This window comes from Saccostrea cucullata, unplaced genomic scaffold (genome assembly GCF_032062105.1).
Source record: "Saccostrea cucullata isolate Sc308-1 unplaced genomic scaffold, CSIRO_AGI_Scuc_v1 ctg4970, whole genome shotgun sequence".
NCBI lineage: Eukaryota > Metazoa > Mollusca > Bivalvia > Ostreida > Ostreidae > Saccostrea > Saccostrea cuccullata.
The window spans coordinates 5968-31765 of record NW_026930603.1 but is presented as its reverse complement, the minus strand read 5'-3'; the positions used below and the strand labels follow the sequence as shown (position 1 = coordinate 31765).

Here is a 25798-nt window from a genome sequence, read left to right as displayed (position 1 = left end):
ACTTTTCAAACTAGACGAATCGATTCTAATAGACAAACATCTGTTGTTATGGGGTAATGACACTCTATCTTATGACATGAACTGTCTTATATTTTCAGCAGTTCATAAATTTATCAATGAATCTGGAAGATTTAATTAACATTTCAATTAATTTATGTTACTTGTCAATATTATATACTTTATAATGATTATGTTATTATTATGACAACTGTAATAACTGTATCAACTATACTAACACCAGGAGAAGAACTTGTAAGTTGTAAGAACTTGTTTCTGATCCTTTTGTGTTAAACAATAAAATATGTTTAAATCAAATAAAAATCCGTGACACCAAAGTCCATCGAAGAACTGTCTGTAACGCCTGTATGTGTATCTAATTAAACTGAAAAATAAGACCCCTGAAATAAATTGAGATTAATCTCCATCTACAGCGAGGTTAGACTATGACGATTGCGGTCATATCAGTTATTACTGACTTAAATTCAATTACGTTTATATACTCTGTGTCAACACTTACCTGACTGAAACTTACGTTGTCCGTGGAAATATATATACTGCGGATGCACACTCCCTGTCGAGGCCTCATATAGGAACTCTAGTGGAAGTTTTGGTGCTGCACAGCTAAGAATTGAATTTTTTCTCTTCTTTCTCTAAATAATATTTATTTTATCTTTGCTTAAATTATCGGACAGGATGTATTTTGTCTTTACAGTACGTTTTCTTCTGTGTTTCCGTTTTCTCTAATTTTTAATTGAAAGAAACTATGAAAGTAATGTTATTTACGTGTTGTGTGAGCATTCAAGTGCCTCTTTATTTGTCCTGATAGGGAAAAACATAAGAAATAAAGAAAAAATCGAGAAACATGAAGAAAAAATGAAGCGCAAGAAGTGCCAACTTTGAGAGCGTATTGTAAAAATTCTAGATATAGAATCTCAAATCGCCACATACAATCGACATTTTAATGTTTTAACGTTTACTCAATTGTACTCTGGTGCTTGTACTTTTTGATAAAAGGTAGGCACGAGGCGTTTGAAAATTACCTGTGTTATCCTCTGAAATCAGAAGATGAGCTATCCGAAATTGCATTGCAGTTTCCATATATGGTGAAAAAATTTGGCTGCCATATTGAATCTAGCTATCCTCCAAAAACGGAGACCGCCAAGACCTGTTTGTCGTTGATAGAATTAGTGGTAAAAAAAATTAGATACCCAGTGGAACAGATGGAACAACTTTTTTATTAACTCTCTCACTCTCTCTGCTTCTCCTCTTTCTCCCCTTCATCCCCCTTTCTATTCAGAAACACAGATACATAAATTCAGTGTATTATATTGTAAAATTGATGTGAATAGATAAATTAAAAAAAAAAATAAAAACTAACAATATCGTTTACCCCTTGTTAACCCTTTTGCACTTTAAACGGAGCATTTTCCAAAAGTACACTGTGGGAGTAGAGGAGCACAAGAAACGTTTATGTTGTCATGGGTAAACACTTGCTTTAATAAGTCTACATGCAAAAAATAATTAAAATCCATGACATGTGAAGAGCCACCCATTGCCTAGTTTTTTTCGGTGGACTGCCTCTTAAATAGAACATTTTTGTACAAAGGATCACATGTTAACTTATCACCAGAAAGGGAGATATTGACGAAATCTACCAAAGTGTAAATCTTTGTCGGGACTTAATAACCATACAGTATTTTTTTTTTACGGAAAAGAAAATTATTTTATAATCATGTATTGAGGCTTTTGGACTTTATAAGGACAGGTTTCCATTGGGAATATGAATTTAGGGAATACAATACAAAACCGGCGTGGTGGTACATGTAAGAATCTTAATTCAATGGTTGAACATTTATTTAAGGGAAGATGACTTTAAGGAAATAAAGCCGTAGTAAGTTTTTTAATAAATGGTTTAAACATTAAAATATATTTTTCTTCCTCAGAACCATGGCTAGGTGATCATAAAGTATGGAGGACAAAGATATCAGGTGAGTATTGATGTACGATGAGAACATAAATTTTAGAATGGATTAATTTCTCTGTAATTTAATTGAAACGAGCATGAGTTCATAATTTTCCACCTTTTAGAAAGATCAAATACTGTTATTACTCGTTAAGCATTTTTTAAAAATAGCGTTAAGTGTTGATGTCATTAAGAGCGTGTCTCAGAGAAAAACATGCAAAATCCGAAAAATAGTCCGGAAGAATCTACATTACTTTTCATTGTATCATATATTTTTAAGGTCTAGGTTGTCTGAGGATCTAAAATTTAAATTTAGAAAGTGTGCCACGTGTTGCTATTTTAAGTAACAGTCCCGTTTCTATATTTAGCATAAAATGACATAAAATAGTAGGTGCAAATATGTAAGTTTGAGACCTTGCAAAATCAATTGAAAATTTTTTGCAATACATATATGTCAAAGATGAAAAATATTTATTTTTCACAATGATTGCATCTATATGTATTCTATGATCGAGCCGCGAATAAGGCTAAATTTAGAACTTTAGATTTATTATATTTGTTTAGTGCAATGGTACAGCTTAAATGGTGAAAATAATTTGATCTAATAATTTGCTTTATAATCATTTATTTATGTTCTATCAAATATAAAACATTCTCTGGTGGCTTTTAATAGGACAAATAATAATAATTGGTGGAAGTGATGACCTTACGATGTTAGCCAAGCTCTACATTTGTATTTTAAAATTGTTCAAATGTAATGAATATTGCTTCAACTGATGATTAATAATTTTATTTTAGTGTAAATAAATGCTGAGAAAGACAATCAAAATTAAAACCTTCATGAAAGTTTAAAAATATTCACCAAAATTGATACAGAAAGAATAAAATGAGTGTTATTTATATGTTGAAGAGTTATCTCCCGTAGTGGAACATTCCATACATAAAAGGGGGAAAATGATTTTGCAACATGGCAGGGACAGAAGTCTGAGAAGACTAATGTGATTTCAGCAATTTTTCAAACATTTCAAGCAGTGATGGCCCCATGAATTCATTTATAAGAATATACTAGGATCTCTCAAACCATTTGCGTTTTCTCCAATCTCTGAACATACCCTAGCTGGGTTGTATGGAAAATTTCTGACGTACCCAGGTCCAGTACAATCAGTACATTTAACTACGTAGGTAGAATTACCTACGTAGCTTAATTTACCTACCTCAGGTAGCTTGATTTAGCTACCAGATGAATTTCTTTCTAAAACAAAGCATTTTTCTCAGGATGAGCAAAAACTATCATTTTGATGCAGTGATCATTTTCAACTTTGAACTCATCTGAAAACAATTCATGAAAAATTCCCTCTTGAAGAAATGTCTTTTTCTGCGCAATTGCAATCAAAGTTTTGAAAGTTTTGGGGCTATGTATGACAGTTAGAACAGTTACTCTTTGAGTGAAATGACAAAGAAGTCCAGTTCTGGTTAACATGATAAGAGGTCGATAATTATTCAGCACAATGTGAAGTAATCATACTCAGTCATGCCTCACCGCACGGACAGATAACCAAACAATGGAATTACATGTTTTGCTCTAAACGGACCAAAAACAGCGATGTTTAAACTATCTCTGCTTTGGAATGTTTTTTAAAGTCTCCCTAGTATAAATATCAATAGTCATTTAACTGCGATTTTTTGTCTCTTTTCCATAAAAAGAAAAGTTACATTGAAATAGCTAAATAAAGCTACCCGAGGTAGGTAAATAAGCTACGTAGGTAATTTACCTACATAGATAAATGTACTGATTGCACTGGACCTGGTACCAGAGGCAATCGTTTTCCTGCATGCTGTAGGCGAAAATGGTATTTTTTTCCATTGACTCTACTAGCACATTAAAATTAAGATTATGTCAAAGACAATTAAGGAATAGAATTGCGAAGAAGTAAATCAAAGTGCTGCTGTCCCGGTCATAAGGAAGAAAGCAAAAGCAGACCGATGGTCTACCCCTACCTTTTGTAAAAAATGCTGGTTGAAAACGAGAGACATTAAACATGTACCGGTTTGATCAGGTAGGACATAAAAATTTTCAGTTGGAAGTTAAAATAATGAATGTATTTGTTCTCTATTTTATAATTGGTTGTGATCGGGGAGTAGGACAGGTGGTATAAACTCGGATCAGATTAAACAATTGTTTGATCTTCTGTTTTTTTTTTTTTTTTTTTTTAGAAAACTGAGAAATACTTGTAATATACAAGTTCTATAAAATTGAAGAATTGTGCAAGCAGTGTGCTTCTCATAGGCTGTTTGGACCAAGGAGTGTGACAGTAGTTTTAGAAGAGGAAATGGGTATATTTTACATGCCAGGACGATTTCTAAAATTTAGATGATCACACAAATATTTCATCACCATGATTACATAAAGATTTATACAAAATTAAATTGTGCATAAATTTTTTTCAAATTGATGATATTTTGAAAATCAAGAATATTGATTGATAAAAGATCATAAAAATATACTGCCACTCAAAATAAATAAATGTTTATACTGAAAATTTTAGCATGTACATGTTCTAAACAGTATATGATAGCTAGTACAGCTGGTGCATTATAGAGATTTTAAACATCTCCCATATCTTTTATAATTCCTCTCTTGAATTATACATTATTTACAATTGATTAAAATTCTTTTTTATAGCAAAAGTTGTCCATGTGCAGCATTATTAATTGGACCCAACCAAATCAGAAGAGAAAACCCTGAACCAAATTCACATGGTATAGTGTAGGTATAGAAAGTTTATATTTTTCACTGGTCACTTAGACAATCACCTTGATTTTTTAATAACTCAATACTTAATAACTCAATCCCACTGCCCAGTTGATTTTAAAAGAACTGGCCAAAATATATAATTATAATTTATAGTAATACTTGTTAGCTCACCTGAGCCAAAGGCTCAAGTGAGCTTTTCTGATCATGATTTGTCCATTGTCGTTGTTGTCGTAAACTTTTCACATTTTCATCTTCTTTTCGAGAACCACTGGGTCAAATTCAACCAAACTTGCTACAATGTATCCTGTGGTATTAGGGGATTCAAGTTTGTTCAAATGAAGGTCCACGCCCTTTTCCAAGGGGAGATAATCATGAATAAGAGAAAAAAATAATGGCATTTAAAAAAAAATTCTTCTTCTCAAGAACCACTGGGCCAGGAAAGATGATATTGATGTGGAATCATCCTCAGGTAGTGTAGATTCAAAGTTGGTAAAATCATGACCCCAGGGGGTTGGATTAGGCCAAAATGGCTGATCAAAGTTTTACATAGGAATATATAGGAAAAATCTTTACAAAATCTCCTTCTCAAGAACCACCGGGCCAGGAAAGATTAAACTCATGTGGAATCATCCTCAGGTAGTGTAGATTCAAGTGTATTCCAACCATGACCCCCTGGGGGGTTAAAATTCAAGCCCCCTCCATCCCAGTAAACTTTCAGTTCTGATCTGATATGTGCTTTTTCCTAGCCAATTGCTCAGGTGAACGATGTGGCCCCTGGGCCTCTTGTTTATATTATGATACTTTGTAATAGTGCAACATACATGTAACAAAACAAACCAAAAGTCTCTATTGAGACTATAGCTTTATTGGTATGTACTTATAGCAAAATAGACAAAGGAAGAAGTAGCAGTTTGGTCTTGTTTACAATTGCAATAAATAGAATAATGATCCTTGATAAAGCCTCTTCTGTGGCAAGCTTGCAATAAAACCACAACTGTAGGGGCAGCTTTTAATTAAATTTTACAAAATTTTCAGTTTTAGTTACTGTGACAAAATCATTCATCTATATATCAAATAAACAAAATTTCTGTGTAGTCTATTTACATGCCACGTTATATTATAATCAGACTAAAATTGTATTTAGAATAGCCTTTTGAAAGTATTTCATAGAAATTTGTATTTTTATTAAACATCGCAACACCGTTCATCCAAATAAAAAAAACGATACATTTATCTAATAATTTGCAATTTAACCGTTTACAAAAGTCACATGTCATGACATATGATACATTGGGATTGTGGTGGGTAAACATGGTTAAGTCAAAGTAAAAGTTTTTTTCCAAAGAGGTCAGTTCTTAAATTTGTTCTAAAAGCACTGGGGCACTTTTTTCATGATTCAGTACGAGATCATAGAAGTACTGAAAGTGGTTTGTTTTCCAAAACCATATTTATTCATCCTATCTCTTTGAAAAGTACATTTATAAATTGGTCTTTGAATATATCACCACCTTCATCTAACTATGGTTAATTCTTTACGGTGCATTTTAATTCATATTACATTTAATACAGGGTTTTCTAAAAGAAGAGGATCACAGGAAAGGAACTGTTTTATATACCCAACACCTTGAGCTGACTGATCAAGGGAAAGATGAAGCAGTTTACAGATGAAGTTCTGCTAGAAGCACAGAGATTAATACTGAACAATAGATGTATTTCCTCTGTCCGGTCTCATCAATAACAGAAAGTATTTGCAAAATTTTGCAATCTCGAAAATCTTCTGGCAGTTGGAAATCACTATTACTGTTACAGAAACTCAAGATCAAGTATGAACACTGCAGCAAATATGTATGCTACAAAATGTGAAAGCATTAGAGAGTCTAAAAAATTATTGATACAAAGAGTCAAATCAGGTAGAGTTGATGATGGAGTCCAGAGAAAGCCAACAGGAGAAAGCAGGGTGTTGGCAGTAGAGTGCAGAAAAAAAGCAATACAATTCTCCCAAAAAGAAAAGGACTGCTTGTGCATGATATGTGAAGAATGTGAAAGAACAAAAAAAATGCCCAGATAGTATCTCATTGGCAGATAATCTGAAGAAAGAAACTGATAAAAATGGTGATAGACTTTTAAGGGAAGACAATTGGCTAAGTATTTCACAAGTAAGAGGATATATTGCCTCATATTTGTCAATAAAATCTTAGAGTGTCTCTGTACCTCCCTCTATCAAAAATCAATTGTAGTCTGAAAGATGTTTTGAAGATGTTTGTATTGATGAAGATGAAAAACTTGCAGAGATTGTTTCTGCTTTTGGCTCAAATGAATATGTTGTTTAAATGATTGGGTTGGTAAATGATGTGTGTACTTCTGTAAATATTCAATAAATTTATATAAGCATACATGTTTTGAGATGAAAGGTCCCAATATACTGAACGTAGAATTAATTTTGACATTCAGACATTATGATCAAAATTTTCATGTACAACATGTACAATAAAATGTTATAATTTAATTCTGGTTGTAACAAATTTGCAATTTGATGGAACAGAGAATTTTTTTTAAATATATACAAACATTGTTACTTAACTTGTCTACATCACAATATGATGTATCAAAGAAAGTATCAATCATATTAAAAGAATTAGCTCCTAATAGATGTGTACAGTAGTTCCTAATATGTTTTGGAATTAACAGGGAATGAAAATAACTACAAGAAGCATGAATTCATTATAAGTGTGTTCACTGTTACTAACATTATGTACATGATATACATGTAGTATTTACCGTACATTGTGGAATTAGAGATCACAATGCTGATTTTGACGTTTTTGCACTTGCTTATTGAAATCAAAGGAGAGCTATCATATAATATTCAAGAGAATGTTGAAAAATAATTAAACATATTGATTTTTTTGAGATTGTCGGTTTTGTTAACTGAAAACATTTACGATTAGGTTTTCCCCAATGTTTTAATTTAAATAAGAGGGGACTTATAATATTGCGTGTAACCCCTCCCCCCCCTTCTGATGGATTATTATGAATTAAAGAGGTGTTATCTATTAAACTGTGATTATTATGTTTAATTTCTAAAATACAGATATGAATAATACCAAAGAAAACATTTAAAAAATATATTTGGAAAACTTTTAAAGTATTTCATACACAACACTTTTTGTTTTCTTGATATCTTTGATGTGAAAATATAACTTTGTTAGTCATTCAATATAAACTAAAGTTTAAATTTGCCGTCAGCAGTTTTTTTTATATTTTGTTCAGATTAAAATCCTTAACATAAGCAGTAAAATTTTCTAGATTATAATCATTATTATGGTTGTTATTGTGATATCAATTATATAGAAAATTGACATTTTTTCAAAAAATTGGAACAGTGCCAATTTTATGACCCTTTTGCACTAAAACATGATGGATGTCAATCATTTTTACTATGCATTTAAAAAGTACCAACCATTGTTCTTTAACTTCAAAATAAAATATCTTAATGATTTTGGATGTTGCAGCTTTATTTCCTATCCAAATATGACAAAAAACTATAAAAAATATGACCTGAGATTTTGTTGCATAAGAGCCATTTTTAGTAACAGGTTATATAATGTATACCGGTATGATTAGCACAATAAAAATTTGTCTGATTTCCATTCATGCATGCTAGATTTAGCTTGCAAAATTTGAAGGCAATTGGAGAATCTTGCTACTGGATCATTTTGCATGTTTTTCTCTGAGACACGCTCTTAAGCTATAACATAATCGTTTGTCATTTTCATAAAAAAACCAAACATCTAAGCTTAATTACCACTCTATAGTTTTGGAACGTAAAACAACTGACAGTAAACATGCATATATACTTTACCCACGATTAGGGGAGGGGGGGGGGTTATTGGCTGTTATTTTGGATCAGCTTCTCACTATAGTTAAAAGTATACACGCTATAAATTGCGCCAGTTAAAATACGACTGGAAATTGATAGAATTTGTTTATTAATAAAAGTTAGGAAAATGCTGTAAATTACACCATTAAAATTAAACGTGTTACAAAGTTATCAATTGAAATTATTATTCTTTATTATCCTGCAAGGAAAGAAAAATAGCTATTTTTAAATAAATCAATCAGGTGACGCCGTCGCTACTTTTAGATTGATAAACACAAGTGGCGTAAAGAAAACAAGGTAGGCCGTTTGAGATACTACTCACTTTTGACGTGGATAGCAAGCGTCCTACTAAATGATATTTATCTTTTAATGTATTTTCAGTATCAACCATCTTCTCTGTTATTATGCATATTAACTTTATATTAATAATTGTTGTCAAAATGCAACATACCTCGTTGTCTGTGATTTCCCGAGGACATGTGTTTCTATATTTAAGCCAACTGTTTACGCACTTCCTTCTTCAATATTCATGAAAAGACTGAGTTCTTTATTCCTAGATATTGTTTAATTGTTTTGTTATTACAACGACATCTATAATACAGTTTTGTGGAAAGTATTATTTTTCATTACACTTCATGTTTTTTAATTCATGAATCATTTTGTTTCACACGAAATTCTGCGTTCATATAGCGCATATGACTTTAAATGAAGTGACCTGGACCTCTTCCTGGAAACACGAGTCCCTTTCTAAATAGTAAGAAATTCATGCATCGGTTAAATATATAATGAGGAAATCTTCGTTTAATACCGCATCCCTTCGACATAGCTCTCTGCATGATGTTTGAAGAAGTTAATCATATTGATTTCATACCCTAAAATCTTGAAAATAAGACGGATTTAATAATAAGCCGGTTTTGAAAATAATACTTTAGTGTCACTACAACTGTATAGGGGATATGGACTAGAAATACGAAACTATGCTCAAAACTCGCTCTACCGGTATTTCACCAGAAAAGAGGGGTGGGTTCACAGGATGAGTTGTAGTTTGAAAACGAGGTGGTTGAGCCCATATTTCTTGCTGTTCATTGGTATGTACAAATGTTATTCTGTAATTTGTGTGGTAGCTTAGGTCATTAGCACGGGCCTGGAAGCAGATGCGGCTGCGGCGAAATAGTGAAAATAGGCTTGATTTACATGAAATTTTGACATTATCCCTGCACCATCTTTAGGGCTCATTGTGTAAGTTTTACATGTTTTATTCCTAAAAGCTTCAAATTTCTCAAGGGACTACATCATACTATTATTACATGTAGAGGGAATTTAAAATTTTTCAATGCACATTTTAAAATCAGCTCAATATTAAGTAAACCGTCAGTGAAACGTTTTGATTGCAAAAAAACTATCCTCTGCCACCTAGGTAACCAGTTTAAAAGCTGTTTCGAGTCTGTGGGAACCCGATTAAAAGAATTTTGATGAACGTCGCGGTTTCATTACAAAATTCCAACAGTGTCTGGGAATTACGGCTGCACGTTAAATTGAAGCAGAAAGCGTGTATGTGTGTTGGGTGGGGGGATAAACCAACAACAAAGGTAAACCCCAATTTTCAATGCATACATGTAGAAATTGTCTATATTTGAAAAAAAAGTGTGAGCCCCCCCCCCCCACCCCCCTACCCCAGTTTTGACGCCTATGCCACAAGTTCAAATAAACTCTCGATGTACGTTGTTTTTTTTCACTACGAAAAAAATGCATTTTGCCTAGAACTGTGAAATATACTAATTAGGTAGGTAAATAATTAAAATTACTGAAACTTGTACATGTAGCATGCGTGATATGTTTCTACTAGGTATAAGGGAAACTGCCCAATCACGTACGCATATTATGCCCCCACCTCTCCCAACTTAAATGTTATGCAATTTGATTTTTGTTCAAAATAGACACCCCACCCTTTATAATTTTGTTAAGGAAATAAATAGAGCTGAAAAAACTATTTTATACCTTATATTAAACTTTACTTCCCAACCTTAGGTATCAATGTTATGTCCCCCCTTCTACCCAAGACGCGTTGCACTTCGCATTTTGTAAAAAAAAAAATTGGATCAACAACAATTCTCCACTAATTATTTTGTCAAAAGTAAGGGAGCTTATCCTAATGTTGCGGGTTTGAATCCCGCTCTGGGAGGTAGAGACTGGTCCTTCGAATGAAACCGTGTAAACCAAGGGCCAATGTCCCAATACATGTAGATGCTGGTACAAAAAGATCCCTCATTGCTCAATGGCCGTCAGTGCCTATTATAGGAAAAAATGAGCAGCTCTTCACGGGCAAGCCTTCATATGAGCAAATTATTCATGAGAGGGACATTGAAGAAGATACGTTGTACTATCAATCTTTAACATGTTAAACGTCACTCTAGAGAATTTATTTCTAATGACACATTGCCATTACTAGTGATGTTCCTGCCGCGAGGGGATGCTCCGCTTAGCGGTGCCCTTGTTTTATCATGAATTAGAAAAGATGATAAACATTATTGCATTAAATGTTTTAGATAAGTTCTCCAGACTGACTAAAAAAGAGATGTCCATGTTATTCTGTTTTCTGTGTTCTGACTCCGGTCCTCCTGACTTCACTGACACAGAGTGGCTGGACTTGCTTAATGAGATACGACGGGAGGTGTACGATGAATATGATCCTGTAACAAGTGAGGAAGCACAGCAGACTCTGGACAGACTGAAGTCACATGATTACCTCTGGGAAAATAAAGACAAGATAACGGAGGACACAAAGGATGAGACAATGTATAAGATAGCATCGATATACAGTTATATACTATTCTGTTACAGTAGTTATAACACAGCCAGTGTGTACCTTAGATCATACACATACAACAGAAAACCTAGAGAGAAGTGTGTCAGTAGTCTTGGCTGTGATTCCTTACTGATACGCCGTCTACAGATGAACATACTGACTCACGTCACCATGGAGGACACGAATATATATGATGAGATACACCAGAGATGTAAGTCTTTTGAAAGAAATGTGATAATCGTTTTCAAATAGAAAATAATTTTTTAACTGACTGAAGTTATCAATTCAAAAGAGTGATAGATATAAAATATACAGATATACAGAAATTAATGTTTCCTTTTGAAAGGGGGAGGCTTTTGTAAATATTGATTTGAGAGGCGTATACCTAGGTATAGATTTGTTAATTACATACATGTAATTCTAATATATAAAGCGGGTTTACATTCGATCTTGTTTCTGATAATTTTCACTCGCAGGTTTAATTTTGTACTTGTTATGATACATTATTTTCATTTACTTCGCCAGTGAATATTTCAATCCAAATACAAAAGAACGGCGAAGACAAAAGAAAACAATTTCTTATAGACCTCAGAAGAGAAGGGGCGACTTTACATTACAGAGGAAGATCACATGACAGTGTAGATCACGTGACGTGGCTCAGGAGATACGGCAAACCTGACATCGTGAGATCCTGTATAGGTCTACATCCACACTGGGACATTTACATCATCGACAACAAAGCTTACAGAAAACCAAGTAAGAAGGAAAATATAACGATAAAATCTTCATAAACATTAAAAAGGGGACAAAAAAACCAACCGACCGGTAACACGCTCTTTCTATAAAATACGTAGCAGGTTCATTTACCCTATTTTTAATTTTTTTTAAAGTTGCATGTATTGATTAGATTATATAAAACAGCTACAAGTGTTAAACATTTCCTAGCATTTATTGATGAATATAAATTAATTCGACTTTTAAAATGTATATAGTATGCTGAAGTGATAAATTCATAAAACTGTTAATTACGTAAATGCATGATGTTTTGTATAAAATTGACAATTTCATTTAAAGTTAACTTATTACTTATTACATATTAGATTCATTGACGCATTGCTTGCTTGAATAATGATATCATTTCTCATTAATTGGTATAAAAATATCAAATAATATTTACCTTCATGTTGGTATTTTTCATAGTATATTATTCATGTTATTATACAATAAGTGCGGTTTGAAAAAGTCTTTAAAATTAATGACATTAAATTAAATCTTGTTTTAGCTCATCTATATCAATTGTTCAAGTTACTAACACTCACACTTAAATACCTCAATGCTACCTTTATATACTTTTAATATACCTTTATACACTTATAGGACTAATCTGTAAATACAACAAAAGCGAAAAATGAATGATATCCGATATCGAAACATAAGAGTGCTAAGCGAGGATATCATATATTTTGTATATTAGTTTATTTCTGAACATTTCAGACCCTGGGAGGGGGGGTTACACCATCTATTCAATAGGTGCCTGTCATACCACTGTGCTGGTCGCTTGTGTGGTGCGGTGGTAAGAGCGTCTGCTCTAGAGTCGCAGCGTATGAAGTTGATCCCTAAGTCCTGGGTTGGAATCCAGTATGAAACGTTGAGATCAGTGTTTTGGATAAGACATTATAAAGCTAGGTCCAGTGTCGCAGAAGGTGCTGGCACGAAAATGATCGATCCCTCCCTACTCAATGGCCTTGAAATCCGAGTATTCGACAAAAAATTGCAGCTCTCCATAGGCAAGTTTTGGCGTCTCCATATAAGTGAAACATTTTTGAGAACGAATAATGTCCATTCCCTACCAAACGACCACAAAGGACAGAGACAGATTTAAATAGAAATATGTAGACGTGGAAAAATAAACCTTCTATTCACTCAGAACAAGGGAACATTAAGTATCAAATTGAAAACACTCTAAGGTAGTTTCAAATAAAAGTCACTCAGTTGAACAAAGGATTTTATTATACCTCATATAAATAAACACTAGTAAAAAGGAATCTGATTGGCTGAAGCAGTCACGTGACCGTCGTGTTCGCCCTGCAACAAAACTTCGTGTTTCCCGCATTCGGTTCACCGCGCATGACTACGCTATCCTACATCTAGATGTAATCAACTGAGGTGTACAGAACGTGTTTCACGTCGTGTTCCCCGATTGTGACGTCACAATGCGGCAAATGCGATGATTTACTAGTATACTGAATTTTATTGTTTAAATCTTTGAATAATTATGTCGATATAAAATCTTAAAGTATAAATAGTTAGAAAAAGTGTTTCCATGAGTGGGGAATGAATGTTACTACACTGCAGTGTGTAAATCAGAATGACTTGTCATGAATAGTATTTTTTAGTAAACGCTAGTGGTGTGACTTACACCTATTGGTAATTCATTTTGTTCTCATCAAATGTTAACTTTATTTATTGGATTCTCTTTATCCTCTGCATTGTGCTTGATTCGGTATAATAAAATAATTATTGCATGAATGTTCGGGAGACATGCTCGGGGAATATGATTTTTCATGGGCGAAGAAATCTTCATGTCTCCCTCACTATCATGCAATAATTGTATAATAATTTAATATATAAAATAAAATATCTCAATCAGTCACTGCAAGTTCATAGTTACCTATTGGACTATGAGTAACTACATTCAGCTATAGTTCACCTAAGCCAAAGGTCTGTCGTCATTTTTTTTTCTTCTAACCCTTTTCACAATTTCATCTACCCTTCTACCAAGAGTAACTACATTTAGCTAGTTCACCTAAGCCAACGGTCTGTCGTTGTCGTTTTTTCTTCTATCCCTTTTCACAATTTCAATCTACCCTTCTACCAAGAGTACCCATGCAAACAAACTAAGATAAAGTATATCACTATATAAAGAATTTTTTTTCTACAAATGTTACATGGGCGACATCGCTCTTTGGCCAATCTGCCATTTACCAGATTGCCTGCTTTGTACAACCTTTCTTGACCTTGAAAATCCTAGCTGGTTATTATTTAACAATTCAGAATCTACACTACTCCAAGATAATTCCACATAAGGTTAAGTTTTTTTAGTCCACTTGTTCTCGAAGAAAAAGAATATTTTCCCCAAATACTTCAATGTAAAACTTGAATTCCCATATTGTGGCCCCGCCCTACCTCCGGAGGTCATGATTTCAATAATTTGGAATCTATACTACCTTAGGGTCCGTGTAACACTTAACAATTCAATTTTCTAAAATTATTTAGAGTTTTAGAATGTTAATATAATTGTTTAAATTTCTAAATTTCAAAAAATCAAACTGATTTGGTATATTCGAATTTAATATTTTAATTCAAAAACCTAAATTTTCAAATTTTTTAATCAGGTTTAGCATTTTGAATTTTTAGATTTTTACCTTAAATTTTTCTATCACAAATCTTATTTGGAAATTTCTGATTTTTGAACTAAATTATTAAATTTCAATGTATGAAATCAGTTTGAGGTTTTGAAATTTAGAAATTTGAATTCATAAATTAACATTTTAAAACTCTTAAAAGTTAAAAAAAATTGAATTGTTAAGTGTAACATGACCCAACAGGATGCTTCTTAATAACCTTCAGCTTTTCTGAGACAGTGGTTCTTGAAAAGAAGATTTTTAACGCTTTTGCCTATATATTTCTATGTAAAAACTTGATTCCCTATCATGGCCCCGTCCTACCCCTGAGGTCGTGATTTGAAAATTTTTGATTCTACACTGTACCTCACGATGCATCCATACATGTACATGTATCAGTTTTTCCTAGCTCTTCTGGCCCAATTGTTCTTGAGAAGATTTTTTCATGACCCCACCCTATTCAGTTTTTTTCTTGATTATATCCACTTTGGGAAGACTTGACCTTTTATTTTAACAATTTTGACTCCCCTTCACCAACGAACGCTTTGTAAAACGTTCGTTAAAAATTGGACCAATGGTTCTTGAAAAAAAGTCGAATATGTTGAAAGTTTATAGACTGTCAGACAGACGGAAAGTGGAAAAAATTTGTTCCAAAATGCTCACTTGAGCTTTCAGTCCAGGTGAGCTAAAAATGTAGACCAAATAATCTTTCAAAGGGATATTTTTACTAATTGGGAAAATCAAATTACCTCTGCAAAAAAATTCGTGAACGAGGGGACTGGAAAAGGTTATATGTATGTGACAGCTGTTTAGCGAAGTGTATTTTCAAGTTTGTTGAAATTATGACACCAGGAGAGGGCGAGGTTATAAGTAAATAATATTTTATACACTATCTTTAAAAATCAGAAGTTAAGCAAGGTCATCATAGTAAAACATGTTCAACTATAAGCATCGTCATTAAGTGTAAATTTAAGTATGTTCTAAAAAGTTATTTTAGCATATAAGTCACATTCAAGGTCACAAGGTCATTGACCTTGGTGTTTTTTGCAAGACCTTAAAGTGGAGTATGCATATGAAATACGAGGTTTCTATCTTTCATAGTTTAAATGTTCAAAGGCGAAGGTTTGAAAAAATTATTTTTAATTCCTTTTTAGCATGTAGGTCACAGTCAAGGTAACAAGGTCTTTGGTCTGAAGTCATTTTAAAATTGTTAATTAGTGATTTATGTATACCAAATATGAAGTCTCTATCATAATGGTTCAAAAGTTATGGCGAAGGTTGAAGTTGACAATAGACAGACAGATAAAAGATAAACAGACAAACAAATAAACAGACAAACAAACTAGAGCCAAGCTCGTTGCAAAGCAACGAGTAGGTCTTCCGTTGGAGCTGTGGACAGGAAGTACCGACCTTGGGTCAAGGTTAATGCACTTTCTTATGTAAACAATCTTTTCTTCTCACCATGAGCCTCCAGTGAATCTTAATTACAAAGTTATGCTTAAACATTTTTTCTCTCTCAGTGACCTTGATTTGCCAGAAAGACCTTTGATCAGGGTAACATGACACAACCTTCAATCATAAGTAATCTATGTTTCAAGTAAGAGCCTCCAATAATTTTCACTTTCTAATTCATAACCTGGAAGAGAACAGATTTCTTCTGTCAGTGACCTTGATTTTAACAGAATAACCTTGGCTCTTTGTCAAGACAAACCCTCAATCTGAAACAAATTTTAGAAATTCATAACTCTGACAGGTGTTTTACTATTTTTCTGTCATTGGCCCTGAATTTATTAAAATGACCTTATTTAAGTCATCTGAAAACCGGCGGACTATAAGCAATTTGATCAAGTATAAACTAAAACAAATTTAGTCAGAATGAAAAAATACTATTGTCTGAGTCAAAATCTTAAGAGGGAGTCTATGAGAAAACCATGCAGAGAGCTATTCATGTTAGGTGCTCAATTTCACTTCCTATTATTATATTTATTCATTTCAAGGTATTGTAAGACTTTTCTGTAAATTTGGTCAAAATCTGCTGATCAGCATAGTGTACATGAGCACTATCTATGTTTGTCATTGGCAAATGGCCATAAATGTTATAAAACACATGAAAAATACCAGTTACCTTTACAGCTTTACTTTTTTACAAACAAATTTCTGGGAAAAGATATGGTGTATTTTATATACATATGAACAGTGTTAATCATTTCCATTATAAAACTTTTAAATTTGTTAAACTTTCAGCGGGAGACAACTCAAATTATCTCAAGATGTTCTAAAAATAGATTTTTCTTGCCTTAATTCTAAGAGCCATAAAAACTGATACACAGTAAAGAGAAAAAAAATTTTTTTTTGTTCCTTGAAAGTTCATTAAATAGTGTTTTTACCATAAATTGGAATTTATCGGATAATAAAATATAACAAAGATATGAAGAAAACAAACTTTTACCAATTTTTAAATCAATAAGGCCAATTCCAGCCCATATTAGACCTAGTTCTTTAATGTTTCAAATCTAAATATTTATTACATATTTTGTAAAATGAACATAATAATCTACACGTAGTACAATAAATAGAAATTTTTCCTCAATTACAACATTCTGAAAAGATTACACTAATACACCATTCTTACAATTATTTTTAAAACTCAAAGGGTTTGGAGGGCGTTAACTTCACTAATATTTTTAAAGATGATTCAATAAAACTAAGATGTGTTTGTGAAACACTATACGCCCTTTGGCAACAAAGTTCTGAAAAGTTATTTTTAATATATAGGTCAAAGTCAAGGTCACAAGGTCAAAAGTTATGGCAAAGGTTAAAGTTGACAACAGAAAAACAGTTAATCAGACAAACAGATAAACAGACTAATAGGACAAAACAGTATACCAGTACGACCCTTATCTATGGATCCAGGTGCATTTAAAGTATTCCATTACAATATAATGTACACATCTGTATTTAAATATACTTTGAATATCAAATATCTTCAGTACGTATAGTTGAAGGAGAGTATGGTGATTGATAAAGTAATAAAATAAAACAGGAATTAATGCAATTTTCATACCATAAAACTATTTGTGTTGTCTCTGTCCTCTAAGACAACATGATTTTGAATGTGAATGGATTTACTTAACCACAATGCAATAAATTCAATTAAAGGTAATATTATATGCAATATAACTGTAAATCTAAAAAACTGTATTGGAAGGTTTATAGAAAAAGAAAAAAAAACATTCAAAATTCTACATTAACATTCTGAAAAATTATTTTACACCAGTACATGTACCATGTTTGATAACAAATAAAAAAAATTCCTAAAAGATGTACTTTCATTCTATCATATTCTATCGAAAAATACACTACAGTATATCAATGAAATAACATCTCAAAAAATGATATAGTTTTTTGAAACCCTCGAAGTTGATCAATTCCCACTTTAATAAATGTCAATGAATTAAATGTAATTATATGAGGGATACACATCTGAGTACAGGTATTATTTATTAAACAATATATGTAAAACTACGGTACAAAAATATTGAACTTAATGAGTTTCAGTCACAGCCGCCATTTATTCTGAAAGTTCATTGGCTATTGCTTGTACACTGTCAAACTGTTCTGCAGCCTGAAGTTTCTTCAGCAGGATTAGCATTGTTGTTAACATCTAAAATTTTAGAAAATTCTTCTTATGATGTATTTAAACTTTATATAAATTTTTTAGTAATCACAAAAAGAAAGGCCTATGGGCAACATTGCTCACCCTTTGGCTAGGAACTTTAGCCATGATGCTATTCTTAACCAGATCTCCACCCTTGCAAATTTATATTGTGCACCCCACCCTACCCCCCTCAGGGGTCATGAATTGTAAAATTTATAATCTACACATGACAGACAAATTTTAATAGAAAAATGTCACCTGAAAAACTCCGGCGACTTAAAGATACAAGATTTTTTTCTTATTAATGATTTTGCATAGTCTGAAAGATTAATGAAACCATTCATAAACATCATACCGTTGACTTCAGTGCAATCTCTAAGATTAAGTGGAGGTATTGAGGCAATGGTTGAATAGGTCAGCTGCTCAACTCTGTCTAAGTAAAAAGAAAATATATGGAAATAACAAACAGTATTCAAGTTCAAAAAATACAAATCTGGTGCAAGGCAAATATTGACCTGTATATAATAAGGGACAAATCCAATATCAATAAGTGTCTTGTTTGGCGTGCATAATTTGGTCAATTTACCAACTCCAACAAACAAAAAAAAAACAAAACAAAAGAAAAACAAGAGGCTCACGGCCCACATCGTTACCTGAATGGCTTTGACCATTCTGTTCTTTACCAGATTTCCCCCTTGTAATACATTTTGTGACCCCCCTAAACCATTGATCATAATTAGACTAATTAGACTAATTACACTAACCCAGGATGAATTCAAACAAGTTCCATCTTTTCTGGCCCAGTGGTTCTTGAGAAGATTTTTCCTTTATATTTCTATGTAAAACTTTGATTCCTCATTGTGGCTCCGCCTAACCCCCTGGGGTCATGATTTGAACAATTTAGCTCCTCCTACTGTATGACTGAGGTAAGAATTTGGAAGAATTAATCCAGAACTATGTGCAACATTTTGTATGCAATGAATATCCATTTTTTTTCAATAGGTGGCACAATAGACGTCAATAGTACGGTAGATAGAATCTTCTATCGTTAAAATGATAAATGTCCTACGGACCCGGTTTAACGATAGAATTTGTTCCGTGTATTCGTAATGTAGCAAAAGAAACACGGGTAAGAACTCGTAATCAGTGCATTTACCACTGTTTACTATGAACAATCTAGAGAGTTCCGATTGTGAACATGGCAGAAAAATGTTGACAAAATTTATTGGATATTTGCCTTTATATGGATTATTTTTGAGGATAAAAGGCATAATTATATGCAATCTCAAAAAGGTTTGTTTTGATTAATTTAGTAGTTATTTCCTGTGCAAATCCTTTCATATTCTTCAAAATCATTTCGGAGTGGATCCGCTCCGATTTGCTACATTGCAAGTATATGGGACGTATTCTATCTGTGGTGAGGGCGTGTTCAAAGACACAGTTAGATTATTCTAACTAGCACAATAGTTCTCCGGCATTGTCATAAATATGTATTTTTTCGGAGATTTATAGATCTGCTGCAGCTAAACATATTGTTTAATATGTCATTTTGTTGCCATAAACTTTTAACTACATAAGTAGCAAGTTTAGGAATCATATATATTCAAGACTTGTTTAGGAAAAAAATCAAGTTTAAGTATAATAATTCAAGGATATTATTTCATAACTTGGTCAGTTTGACAAATTTCTTATTACCTTCATTTATGGGGACTGATAGCTGTAGACGCAACCGAAGTTCCCGGCTCAAAACTGGTGTGATGCCTCAGTCTGGTTTCGTTTTAGATAAACCATGAAAGGGGTGTACACAAGATCTCTCACTCCGTTTCCAGTACAGACCAAGCGCGTATCTGAATCTTTGGCAATTTTTCTTGTTTAGCTCTGCTAATGTGATTATATCGATACCTGCTCTGGATAGAATTAAATAACTTTCGGGCAGATCTATACCCTTAATGTTAAGAGTCCAAAAATCTGAGGTGGTGAAAGGTTTGTTTAACACAGCCGTTCAAATAATATATCGCCGTTTCTTCACAATCTTCACCAAAATCACACATACCCGACTACATCGCTGCCATTTTCCCTCCATGTAAATAATGACTATTTTACTCTTCATGCACTGAAGAGTTCGAAAAGATCGATAATTCGGTAAAAAATAAAGAGATTCAAAAGTGTATATCTCGAGATTCAATGTAAATCCAAGAAATTCCTTGAAATATGTTGTGTAAAATAGCTAATTTAATCAGATAGATAATTTAAAACAAAAGTTCACCCGTTGTATCAAACACAGCACTGCATTTCTCATAGAGATATAAAAAGTCAAGTGAATTTTCTCTTATAAAACCTTTTGAATTTCCCAAATTAATAAGATCTGGTAAACAAAATTCAACTATAAACAAAAAGTTATACTTATTAATTCAACATATATCACAGAAATTTTCAAAATCATTGATTCATTTTATTTTTTTGAAGGGCTTATACAAGTGCTATTTTTCCTTGAAAATCCAGCCCACCAGTGGGCTATAAATAGATTCGGGGCTATCTCAGTTAGGAGGACACCTCTGTTGAAATTTTTTTCACAATAGTTATATAGGTCCATTCTCTTCAAAATTATGTATTTAAAATCATCTTTTTAAAATGTGACTTGTGTAACAAATTTTTAATTTTACATGATTTTCTCGTAGACTCGCTCTTGAAAAAAAACCCTTTTTATCACAAGCAATCTCTGTATCAAGTATGAGCTTACAGATATTCTCGATTACATAAAAATGAATGCAACAAAACATTAATTCTTTCTCCAGTGATCTTGAATTTCCCGTAATATTGCCTTGATAAATACAATGACACATCCTAGGATCATTTGAAATCTTTGTATCGAGTACAATCTTCTGGTTTCCTTATGTTAGAGCCTGGAATTCTGGGAAAAACTTTCAGGGACAAACAGACATATGGACAATGAATCAGACCGTTTCATTCCCGTCCCATCCCACAATCCTCCAAAATACTCAATGACTTTGCAAGGGAAAACTCTAGTCATGATTTGAAAAAAAGTAATCTTTTTTATATCAGGAAGCTTTCATAAATATGGTTTCTCATACTTGCCTTGAAGGTCATAAGAATAATATTTCAAAACGACCCCTTTTTTTTAAGGTTTCGTCAAAGGTCAACATGTCTAAAATATTATTTTTACAATAGCTCCAAAACTATGGGTAATATAAAGTCGAAACATTTACAGTTTATAAATATATCATTGATCAATAAATAGAAAGTATCGCATGATAACAAATATTTTTAAAAAGATATTTTTAGAGAAAAATTGTATCAGAAAATATGCATATTTAAAGAAAAATGCACCTTCTTAATTCTGTCGTTTTTGTGAAAACCATCATTGCAGAAATAATATATGTTTATCAATGAAGGGCAAGTTGGACGTGAATGGTCTCTGAAAGGCTGTTATTGAAAGGATGACATGTATAAAGACAAGACCTCTGTAAAATACGCCATTTGCAATGTACTTTCACTTTCAAGTCTTAACATTTGGACAAAATAAACATGGAAAACAACTTTCCAGAGACTATCCAAGCCCAACTTGCCCTTCGTTGATAAGCATAATTTGTTTCTGCAATAATGGTTTTCACTAATAGCAGGGGTTTATTAGGTGTATTTTTTAAAAATATATGCATTTTTAAGAAAAAAAATTCTCAGTTAATTTTTTTTCCAAGTATTTTTCCATCAAGTGACACTTTCTCTCTGTTAATCAATGAAAAAAAATTATAAACTGTAAAAGTTTTAACTTTATACCCCATATAGTTTTGGGGCTATTGTAAAAATAAATATCCGGACATTTTGACTTTGACGAAACCTTAACTGACTGTTTTCTTCATTGTTTTTATTTTATATCCCCCAAAATCCCCTGCATAACGCAGTGATTAGAGAGACTTCTCTATAATCGCGAAGTAAGGATCAGCTCCTTACGTTGTGGTTTCGAATCCCACTGTGGGACGTTGGGACCTGTTCTTCCGATGAGACTGTATAAAACAAAGTCCTGTGTTGCTTTAGGTGCTGGCACAAAAAAGATCCCTCCCTGCTCAAAGGCCCTATTGATAAGTGCCGATTATAAGACAATTAATGTTTAACTATGGTGTCAGTTATGATTTCAACAGTTTAAATTAGGAAATAAAAGTGTGTAATTACATGATTAATTTCTGATATTCAGTACATGTAGCTGCAGATTGTTCTTAAATTTTCGATTCCGTACATATGATGCGGATTTATTACTACTTATATATTCATTGTATAACCTGCTACTGAATTTTTTTAAAATCACAGAACAAAATTAAAATGTTAGCACACTATACTAATCATTTACAGGTTTTGAATAAATTATTACACAAATTAAATTCATTGCTTTAAAATCTTAAATTATTTTTTCAACTTGACTATTCAACATGTAATAAAATTGGGCATTGTGCAAGTACAGAACTCACTTTTGAAGTTTACAGGTGCGGAGATACTTATTGATGTTTAGTCCATTTAATCATATGGAGAAATGACGTGCAGTTTATTCATGAGGTTGCTCCCACGGGATTTACTTCTCATTAATATTCATAAGATCCTGCAAAAACTCAAATTCTACCATTTCTTTAATTTTTTAATATAAAAACATCAAGACTTTTTTTATTTGAATTTCTTTAAGCATTCGACATATCTAAATGGGTAGAATTTAGCGTTATCGTCCGTTGGCAATCAATGATACCGTATGTTCCAATAATTAGTAGGTCAGGCGAATGCAAAAATTGCCGTTTTTAAATTTAAAAGGCGGTCGTAACTCTTCATACAATTTTATAACAGCAATATTTTCTAAAAATAGAATTTCGTTTGCACCTATTAATCGGCGGAAGTCATCATACAATAAACACTTACATTTAATCACCAAAAATGATAAAAACACTTATTCTGTTCTCTTTTCTTCATTAAAACAGCGTACTCTCGCTTCGAATTCTCAAATCAAAAAGGCGGTCGCGATCGCAACTTTTACTTTGGCATCAACATCATTGTTATTTCCGGTAGAGGATATAAAGGAAAAACAAAAGATCGGCGGAAGAACTTTATCCGAAATAGTTAGAATATAAAAATTGGCAATTTTTTGTAAGTTCTCTATATAATCCTTTATAGAATCTGCCGCCATTATAGGTCCAATATGGCGAATATGTAAATGAGCAGAATGAACACCATTTCTCCATATGTTGAGTATAATTCTAATTAGATCCTAATGAAGATTTTCTTTAAAAGTTTAAAAATGAAGTAGCCATGGTAAAAATCTGTGATAAAGAAAATGTGTTTGGGAAAATTTGTGTTGTAAACAGATTTATTTGTGTGTTGAAAGCACAAAGAAATATAAGCTTGTTCATTTAAATCAATATTGGTTGAAGTTAAGAAACCGCAGACCGCCAGTCCTTACACTATGAATCGTCAAAATGAAATGTAAATTACACATTGAACCAACGAACTATAAAAATTGAAGATTGATTATTGTACATATAAAATAAATATCCCAGCATTTTGTTCTAAAGTCTAACCTGAGATATTTTGAAATATTTTTGAAAGATTCGATTTACTTACAGAAGATAATGATTTCGGTAAGTTTGTAAAATTAGATTTAACATTTAACCACGCTGTGTAAATTAATGTCAACAAGCGATGGAAGGAATGATTGGTCGCGTAATTGTAAACAAACACAAAGCCTAGATAGCTAGAAACATGTATCACGATCAAATTTAAAACAAAGATAAGACAGCATATTAATCTCAAATATCCGACAATAGTAATTTTCCATTAATTGTAAAATAGTTTTAATACACCAATTATTTCGTCTCTGACTACGGGGTCAATGGTGTGTCGCTTTAGATTTTCTTGGACACGTGTAATCGTAAGATTACGCAATGGTACACACGCTAAAAATCTGGGTTCCAGGTGAATGCGAAAATCGTGCGGTAAATATTTTTTGTATTATTTGACTCTTTAAAAGTTCTTTTTATTAGATCCGGGCTTTTATCGTTTTCGTTCATATTGTTTGTGTTCATATTTAAACGAAGAAAAGATACTAGTTCGTGCTTTTTCAATAACTCTTACTCTTGGAAAGATCTTGATTAATAAAATGAAAATGATGTCATTGAATACTCTGAACGGGAACCAAGGAACACGTTTAAAACCTAATTTTAAAAAGAGATATGATACAGCGTTGTAAAATATTTATTACTTATAATTATGGCAAGTTCACTGCAATTCTACGCATAAAGACTAAAGAGTTTTCCTTCAATAGCAAGATGAGAACCGTCTAGCTTTCTTTCCTATAATACGCAATACTCGAACAAATTAATATTTTCATAGGACAGAGATTGTATTAAGCAACAATTTAATACATTTAAAAAATGAATATAACCATTCTGTGTTTTTATTTGTGTATTTATAACTGTGGGTCGCTGGATTACCCGCCGATTGATTCCCGGTGACCGACTTTGCCCCACGTTATCGAGGGAGGCGCGTTATATAATTGTAAACAAACAAGGTGAATATAAAGGCGTGCGCTTAGTAAATATGCATGACAATTTGGGAAAAAGCACAAAACACTTTAAGAACTTTATTCTAAAGAATATTAGCATCCAATGTAGCCATGATTTTTATTTAAAGTAAGTTTGTTTTATATACACGCATGAGAAACACTCATTTACGAGCTGAGCAAAAAGAATTACCTGTACATATTTTAATCAAGACTAGAACAAAATAACAATTTCATAAGATCAGTAAGATGTTAAATCACAACTTTATTATAAAAAGTCATTCGAAATATTACTCGTTTTTGAAATATATAGCAAAAACTTTCAAGGGCACTAGATCCCTAATTTTAGGGGCCAGCCCCTTTTGGATGCTATTAAATGAAAGCTCTTTCAATTATGCACAACTTTTATTCAACATGTCTTAACAAAATATTTTTAGTTTTCAAGATAAAAAGGAAAATATGTGTAAATTTTATCTAATTTTTGACCCCTATATAGCGCAATTTAAAATGCAGAAACCGAAAAACAAAAATGGATGTGCACAACTTCAATCCTTCTGTAGTAAAATTTCTGCTCCAGGTTTTGTGGTCTCTGAGTCTTTTTCCGGAAATGAAAGCCTATGATTTTTCGTTTAAAGGATAATAACTCAAAACCGGAAGTGCCTATTTGAAATTATTATTCTGATAGAGTTTATGAACGTCTATAACATCTGAAAATTTGAGCGAAATTCGTTGAGAAATGAGTGAAATATGAGGCCTCAAAGTTGGCGTCTAGGAAGTAG

At 32.5% G+C, this 25798-nt stretch overlaps 1 protein-coding gene across 1 annotated transcript; it reads left to right on the top strand.

The window, feature by feature from the left end:
• The first annotated feature begins 1945 nt into the window (after positions 1-1945).
• On the top strand, positions 1946-12211 carry LOC134229236 (uncharacterized). Its single transcript, XM_062710943.1, has 3 exons — positions 1946-1988; positions 11145-11615; positions 11930-12211. Exons 2-3 carry the CDS (start codon positions 11174-11176, stop codon positions 12193-12195), a joined length of 708 nt encoding a protein of 235 aa, XP_062566927.1. The 5' UTR covers positions 1946-1988; positions 11145-11173; the 3' UTR covers positions 12196-12211.
• The last annotated feature ends 13587 nt before the right edge of the window (positions 12212-25798 follow it).